Source organism: Zea mays, chromosome 1 (assembly GCF_902167145.1).
Source record: "Zea mays cultivar B73 chromosome 1, Zm-B73-REFERENCE-NAM-5.0, whole genome shotgun sequence".
Classification (NCBI taxonomy): Eukaryota; Viridiplantae; Streptophyta; class Magnoliopsida; order Poales; family Poaceae; genus Zea; species Zea mays.
Genome location: NC_050096.1, coordinates 14,877,686 through 14,886,075, shown reverse-complemented (window position 1 = coordinate 14,886,075; position 8,390 = coordinate 14,877,686). Strand labels below are relative to the sequence as shown.

General features: G+C 52.2%; 1 protein-coding gene across 1 annotated transcript; it reads right to left on the bottom strand.

The window, feature by feature from the left end:
* Window positions 1–236: 236 nt before the first annotated feature.
* On the bottom strand, window positions 237–1,976 carry LOC103631771 (pentatricopeptide repeat-containing protein At5g15300). The gene has a single exon (XM_008653239.2). The coding sequence runs from the start codon at window positions 1,945–1,947 to the stop codon at window positions 406–408; it is 1,542 nt and encodes a 513-aa protein (XP_008651461.2). The 5' UTR covers window positions 1,948–1,976; the 3' UTR covers window positions 237–405.
* Window positions 1,977–8,390: the final 6,414 nt, after the last annotated feature.

Below are 8,390 nucleotides of genomic sequence, written 5' to 3'. Positions count from 1 at the left end.
GTTTATGTAAAAAAATAAGGTGAAATTATGTATAAGTGAGTGTTTGAACCTTGATTGTTCTCTTCACATTCACACCCACCTAATCAATAGAAAACATATATTTTGTGCTTTATTAAAACAAAAGTTATTCTATGTTATATATAAAAATCGTAGCAATGCACGAACATATGACTAGTCCTGTTTAAAGTTTGGGGTTCTCCTTGTGTAATTAATCTCTTACCCGTGCGTAATAGGTCAGACCCGATTAACTCAAGTCTATTAATACAACACCCATCACTAAGATAGTGTTAGGGTTTCCCACATTATTCATTCAATGTAATCATCGCAACATCACTATGAAAGCAGATACACATGTATCGAACCTCTGGTGTTAAGCAAAAACTTATAGGCCTAAAAAAGTTACTGTTAAGGAAGACAGGCGGTGGTTGAACAGCTCCAGCCTGTAGTTTTATTGGCCCCAGTCTCATTCATGGTCCGTCTAATCTCCATGGCTTCTGCTGTTCGGCCAGCGGCTGTGTACATATCTATGAGCAAAATGTAGTAACCACCCTCATGTGGGTTTAGGATCCTTAGTTTCTGGACTGCCTTCTCGGCCATGTCAATATTGCCATGCATACGGCATGCACCAAGTAAAACGCCCCAGACCACATCATTGTTTGGAATCGACATTTGCTCTATCATCTTGTACGCTTCATCAAGTTGCCCTGCCCGACTAAGCAAGTCTACCATGCACCCATAGTGCTCAATGGTCACTTCCACTTTGCCATAATCTCCTCTTTCAATTGCATCGAACACAGTGCGCCCCTCCTCAACACAGCCCTTGTGTGCATACACCGTGAGCACTGCAAGCAGCGTCACCCCATCTGGCTTCACATAATTGTCATCGGCCAGCATCATATGAAACAAAGCAAGTGTGTTTTCCACATCACCATGTGATGCATATGCTGAGATAAGTGTATTCCAAGATGCCAAGCTCCTTATCGCCATCCCATCAAACAAAACACGTGCTTCAGTTAGGCAACCACACTTAGCATACATGTCCATAAGCGCATTGCGGAGTGAAACCATCCACCCAAAGCCATTGGAATCAACATATTGCCGCAGACGCTCACCAGTCTCAAGGTCCCCAAGTGCAGTGCATGCCGAAACAACACTCACCATGGTCACCTCATCTGGCTGCACTGTCATTGCATCAAACAATGCCAGGGCCTCCTGTGGGCGCCAAGCCCTGGCATAGGCAGAGATCATGGCAGTCCAGGAAACAACGTCACGGTGTGGCATCTGGTCGAACACCATGCGCACGGAGTCCAGATGATTGTTTTTTAGGTGCGCCGTAAGTAGCCCCGAGAAGGAGACCACATCCCGGACGGGCATTTCGTCGAACACCCTGCTGGCGTCGTCTACTGCGGACCGAGACGCGTATGCGTGCAGCAAAGCATTGTGGACATGGCCGTGCTCGCTACCCGCGCCGAGGCAACCATGCTTGAACGCCTGCGCGTGGAGGTCAGAAGGTAACCGACCAGGCGAATGGCAGCGGGAGCAAGACTTGAGGACGAAGGTGAAGGTGAAGGCGTCGGGAGTGGCGCCCGCGCGGCGCATCGCAGTGAAGAGCTCGATGCCAGCGCTGGGCGATGAGGAGACAGCGAGGCCGCGAATGAGGGTGTTGTAGAAAAAGGCAAGGTGGGAAGTGGCGGCAGAGATGAAAGGGAGGTGGAGAGAGAGGAGCACGGAGGCGTGGCGGATGTCGCCAGCGGGAGACACCGCGGCGAAGCGGAGGAGCTTGGCGAGCACCGCCAAGGCATGGACCTTCGGAAGTATGTGGCGGCGACGGAGGAGAACGGCATGGAGGAGCCGGAGATCGCGCTTCGTGGAGCACTGGCCTGAGCAGGCAACTAGATCAGCCGGTGACGGTGAGACGGACGGCAGCTGAAGCTGGCTCCGCGCCATCTCTTTGCCGTAGAGTGCGCGCGGATACTTTACGGAATTACGGCTGTTTAGCCTGCGTTTGTTGCCAACTTTTTTTTTTTTTTGCATTTTAACTCTTTTTGTTTTTTTCACAATTATGCCCTTTGCAGTTTTATTTCAAAAAATGACTCTAATCTCGGCGCCATCATCATTGGCGCCGAGGTAACGCATAGTGACACCAACTTTTCCTACGTGGCAGGCGATGTGGCGAGTCCCAAGGGTTGGACAGCGCCGGACCTCGCCGTCAAGAGGGGTCGGCGCCAAGATCTATGGCGCCGACCCCTGAGACTTGCCACATCACCTGCCATGTAGGAAAAGTTTGTGCCAATGGTACTGGCGTCGCTGTACGTTACCTCAGTGACAATGATGATGACAACAAGGTTGTGGACCATTTTTTGAAATGAAACTGCAAAGGGCATAGTTGTACAAAAAAACCCAAAAAAGCTAAAATGCAAAAAAATGACGTTTGTTGTAACTACGGGACGGATGGGATGAGACGATCCCTTAAATAAGGTTGTTTGGTTCAGAGTTAAAGGTTGAGACAGGACTATTCCAGTATTATCCTCAGTTATCTCTTAAAATTGGAGGGACAAGAGAGGACGTCAGGGGACGTCTCTGTCCTGGCTACCTCGCAACCAAACACATTGAATAAATCATTAAAGTACTAAAATACCCTAAGGGTTTTAGCTTTTTTATGACCGGCTCAGACTTAGGCCCTAGTTGTTTCCTTTAGTCTAAGGACTAAGATTTAGTTAGGAGACTAAAATTTAGTCCATACCCTGTTTGATTCTAAAGACTAAAACTATTCAAAACACATTAAATAAATCATAAGAGGACTAAAATACCCCTTAGCATTCTCACGCCATTAGTGCAACTAAAATTAAGGAGGGGCAAAAGATGGAATTTATATGGTTTAGTCTCTTTTAGTTACCCCTTGAGAGACTAGAGACAAACAATTTAGTTCCAATTTTAGTCCCACCGTTTGGCAATTTAGCAACTAAAAGAGACTAAAATGGAGGAACTAATTTTTAGTCCCTCAAACCAAACAGACCCTTAAAAGAGAATAATCTAAGTATTATAGAGATTACGTGGAAGCGAATGATTTTATAGGGTTTAGGATCTACATAGTGACAATCTCACAAAACCGGGCTGAAATGTTAGGTGTTTGGCAATCCGCACCAGCTTCGGGTGGCCAGAAGTTGAAGCAAACAGAACTTAAAGGTTAGCTCATGTCATATCCGATGTTTAAATGTCTATTATGACTATTAAATATTGTATAATTATGAAACTAATTGTATATTTAAAGATTAAACGGCGAGATAAATTTATTATATCTAACTAATCTATGATTAGTAAATGTTTATTATAACATCACATGAACGAATTATGAATTAATTATGTTTAGTAGGTTCATCTTATCGTTTAATTCCGATCTGTGTAATTAGTTTTGTATTCTAACTAGCATTCAAACATCTGATGTGACCGGGACTAAAATTTAGTACGGGAATCCAAATAAGGCCTAGCCATCTCTTTGTCGTCGAGGATGGCAGTCATACGTACGAGTGCCCAGGGTCATGTAGGTCTAGAAAATAGGCTCGAGGCTCGTGATCCGACTCGAGTTTAGAGCGACTCGGCTTGAAGTGACTAGCCAGCCGAGTTGAATCAGGTTTTTGAACTCGATGGTGCAACGAGTCGAGCCGAGTGGACTCCTTCCAGCTCGCGATTGTGCCAAATTAACCAACCTACAAAAAATAAAGATAGATATTATATAATTTTGTAGATATTCGACTTATTTCTTATCTCTACTACTTATTAAGACAGTAAGGGGTAGGCTGCCATTCCGTGTTCTGTCATTCTCATTCCCTGTTCTGCCTTTCCGATTCCCCCTCCCTGCACAGTCCATTCTCACCAATTCCCCCTCCCCGCACAGTCCATTCTCACCATTCCTTGTTGTGCCTTTCCGATTCTCCCTCCCACACAGTCTATTCTCATGTTCGGTCACCATTTCATGTTTTCTTTCTCATTCCCCCCTCCCCACAAAGCTCATTCTCATTCCCATTCCCACGTACATCCCACGCCTAGCTAAAATTAAATTAAAAAACACAAACAATCCCAAGAGGATTCGAACCCGCGACCTCTGAAGCAAATGTGCTCGTAGCTACCACTACACCACACGTGTGTTTATGTCTACATCTATTCTAGTAAAACATATACTACATCTCTCCCGAAGCCCACATGCTACCCTTGCACAATGTGTAGTAGTAGATAAATATCACTGAGATTATTAAATTATATTTTTGGATTGAGGGAGTAGTATTTAAAGAAGAGCCTTGCATGCAATTTCTTTTGTTTGAATAATGTTTTCAACTTAAATTCCTTTTTTTGCATGTGTGACATTTATTCTCCATAATATTTTTCCATAGATCTGACTTAAGTCATTTTCATAAACCAATGACAAAGATGAATCCATATTTCTTACTTGGAAAACCCGAACAAACACCACTAGCACGAGACGCTCGCGTTGGCGTCGCTCATCGACGACGAGAAGAAGCTTGGCGATTGCCAGTTCGACCTCTGGAAGCAGTCCTACATGGCCGCATGCGCCGCTGTGTACGGCAAGCTCCGGCGCAGCCACCGCTTGGACGCGGTCCAGAGCAGCTGCCTCAGCCTCGGAAGAAGGTCTCTGCCTCGCCTGACCCTGGGCCTCAGCCTCAGCCTCGACCTCAGGAGGAGTCACAACCTCGCCCGACCTCAGCCTCGGCCTCAGGAGAAGTCTCCACCTCGCCCGACCCCGGCCTCGGACCGACTACGCTACAGGGGATACATCATTACCCTACCACTAGCTAGCCACCCCTTGCTACGAAGGAACAAGACCAGAGTCACATCAAACTACTCCAATAGCAGGTAATGATGGCTCCCCGCGTGCGACCATGACGTCGATGGCTCTCAGCTCCTTACGGAAGCAAGGAAACGTCAGCAGGATCCATACCGCACCACTAGCTATGCTTCTACAGGGCTCAAGGCACTTCTCCGACAGCCACGTTAGCACATGTACAGGGCTCAAGGCACTTCTCCGCCAGCCACGTTAGCGCAAAGCTACACCCCCATTGTTCAGCTAGGCCATCTCCTTGTATCTATAAAAGGGGATGCCAGGGCCTTCCTAAGGGGGGGAGGCAGGGACGAGGCGAGCGAAGAGAGGCAGGCAGAGTAGGAGAGACACAGTGGAGGCAAACTCAGACAGCTCACCTCAAGGCCAAACCCTCTCTCTCTCTCTCTCGCTCTCTCGCAACGCTTGTAACCCCTACTATGAGCACCCCGGTGCAAGATAACATAAGCCTCATTTCCTCTCTTGTGTTCCATCTTGCATCAACCCATCTGAGCAGGGACACGCAATGACAAATTCACTGGTCTGTTGACGGTCCTCGTGGGTCCGAAACGCTGATAGTTGGCGCGCCAGGTAGGGGCCTGCTGCGTGTTGACGAACACTTTCCCGTTGAGTTCCAGATGGGTAGCCTTCAGCAGCCTCTTTAGCCCAGGACGGTGCTCCGCTTCGGGAGTCTCGAGTTCATGTCCCGCGACGGCATCTACAACATGGTACTCCTCCCCTTGCAGCATGACAACAACGACGGTCGTCAGCTCGCCCGGCGGCGGCGAACTCGACGACGACTTCCCCCCATGGCGGAAGAGGAACACCAGGGTTTGCCCCGCCACCCTCCTCGCCGGAGGAGGAGGAGACGGGGCAACCGTGGCCATGCAGGAGGCGGCACCTCATCGGCTGTCGGACCAGAGCGAGTCGACGACGCCGGCACCCCTGCGGGGGACATGTCGGGTGTTGTCCTCGCACCTGATACAACAACAGGTGTTGCTTCCCCGCAACGTGCCAACCCCAAGCGGACTGATGACGCCAGCACCCTCACGGAGGACTTGTTGGGCGTTACTCTCGTACCTGAGATAACGGTGCATTCCGTCCCCGACACGACTTCACCACCATCCATCGACCAAAAGGGGGATCACGGTGAAGACAACCACCTCGGCATGCTGGAAGATGACAACGCCCCTGTGCCTGCGTCTCGCGTTGAGATCCCGCGGGAGCTAGCTATGGTCCCAGTCCCTGCGGGGGGTTAGGACACACAGCTCGAGCAACTCCGCGAGACGCAGGCCAAGCTCGGCGAAGAAGCAGGGCGGCTTGTGCAGCTCCGACAAGATATCGAGCAGGAATGGGCAGTCCGGGCACTCGCCGGAGGAGCGCGTCATCAGGCCCGGGACGTCCAACGCCGTATCATTGATGATGCCAGGGCGGGGCTGCCCCCGGCCTTCAGCGGGGCCGACCAGAACCTAGCTGTAGCGGTGATGCTACTTCGAACAATGCCGGAGCCATCCACCACCAAGGGGCGGCGTATCCAGGGCGAACTCAAGGATCTCCTGGAAGATGCCGCAGTCTGACGAGCCGAAAGCTCTGCCTCCCGAAGGCGAGGGTGCCCCTCGGAGCATCGCGCAACGTTCTCCCGACGCATGCGGGAGGCCTCGGTCCGCACCGAGCGCACACAGGACGAGACGCCCGCAGCCCCGGATCGCCTCGGTGACGAGCAACACCGCCGCGGCCGTCGAGCCCGCCTCGAGGAAAGGGTGCGCCAAGGCTACCACCCCAGACGTGGAGGACGCTACAGCAGTGAGGAGGATCGGAGCCCCTCGCCCGAACCACCAGGTCCGTGAGTCTTCAGCCGGGCCATACGACGGGCGCCGTTCCCAGCCCGGTTCCGAGCCCCGACTACCATCACCAAGTACTCAGGGGAGACAAGGTCGGAGTTGTGGCTCGCGGATTACCAGTTGGCATGCCAGTTGGGAGGGACGGACGATGACAACCTCATCATCCGCAACCTCCCCCTCTTCCTCTCCGACGCTGCCCGGGCCTGGCTGGAGTATCCGCCTCCTGCGCAGATCTCCGACTGGGACGACCTGGTCAAGGCTTTCGCTGGAAATTTCCAAGGTACATACGTGCGCCCTGGGAACTCATGGGATCTCCTAAGCTGCCGCCAGTAGCCAGGGGAGTCCCTGCGAGAGTACATCCGATGGTTTTCAAAGCAACGCACCGAGTTGCCCAACATTACCGACTCGGACGTCATCGGGGCATTCCTCGCCGGCACCATGTGCCGAGACCTGGTGAGCAAACTGGGACGCAAGACTCCCACCAAGGCGAGAAAATTGATGGACATTGCCACCAAGTTCGCCTCTAGTCAGGAGGCGGTCGAAGCCATCTTCCAGAAGGACAAGCAGCCTCAGGGAAGACAGAAGGAAGACACCCCCGAGGCATCCGCCCCGCGTGGCACGAAGAAGAAGGCCAGGAAGAAGGCGCAAGCAAAACGCGACGTCGTTGACGCGGATCTCGTCGCTGCTACCGAGCACAGGAACCCTCGGAAACCTCCCGGAGGGGCCAACATGTTCGATAAGATGCACAAGGAGTCGTGCCCCTATCACAGGGGTCCCGTCAAGCACACCCTTGAGGAGTGCGACATGCTCCGGCGTTACTTCAACAAGGCTGGACCCTCAGCAGAAGGTGGCAAAGACCAAGGCAACAACAAGAAGGGAGGCGACAAAGGAGAGGAGTTCCCGAAGGTCCACAACTGCTTCATGATCTACGGCGGACAGGTGGCGAACGCCTTGGCTCGGCACCGCAAGCAGGAGCGCTGAGAGGTCTGCTCAGTGAAGGTAGCGGCGCCGGTCTACCTAGACTGGTCCGACAAGCCCATCACCTTCGACCAAGACGACCACCTCGACTGCGTACCGAGCCCAGGAAGGTACCCGCTCGTCGTCGACCCCATCATCGGCAATGCTAGGCTCACCAAGGTCCTCATGGACGGAGGCAGTAGCCTCAACATCATCTACACCGAGACCCTAGGGCTCTTGGGGATAGATCTGTCTGCGATCCGGGCCGGTGCAGCACCTTTTCACGGGATCCAGCCCCTTGGGCAACTTGATTTGCCCGTCTGCTTCGGAACTCCCTCCAACTTCCGAAAGGAAACCCTCACTTTCGAGGTGGTCGGGTTCTGAGGGACCTATCACGCGGTGTTGTGAAGACCGTGCTACGCCAAGTTCATGGCCGTCCCCAACTACACGTACCTCAAGCTCAAGATGCCAAGCCCCAATGGAATCATCACCGTCGGATCCACGTACCGCCACGCTTACGAGTGCGACGTGGAATGCATGGAGTACGCTGAGGCCATCGCCGAGTCTGAGGCCCTCATCGCTGACCTAGATTGCCTCTCCAAAGAGGCGCCCGATGCGAAGCGCCACGCCGGCAACTTCGAACCAGCCGAGGCAGTCAAGTCTGTTGCCCTCGACCCCAGCAACGACGCCGGCAAGAAAGTCAGGATCGGCTCCGAGCTCGACCCCAAATAGGAAGCAGTGCTCGTCGACTTTCTCCGCGC

Bases quoted from the DNA above. Each gene is read 5' to 3' on its own strand.
- LOC103631771 (XM_008653239.2), bottom strand. From the start codon at position 1,947: ATGGCGCGGAGCCAGCTTCAGCTGCCGTCCGTCTCACCGTCACCGGCT.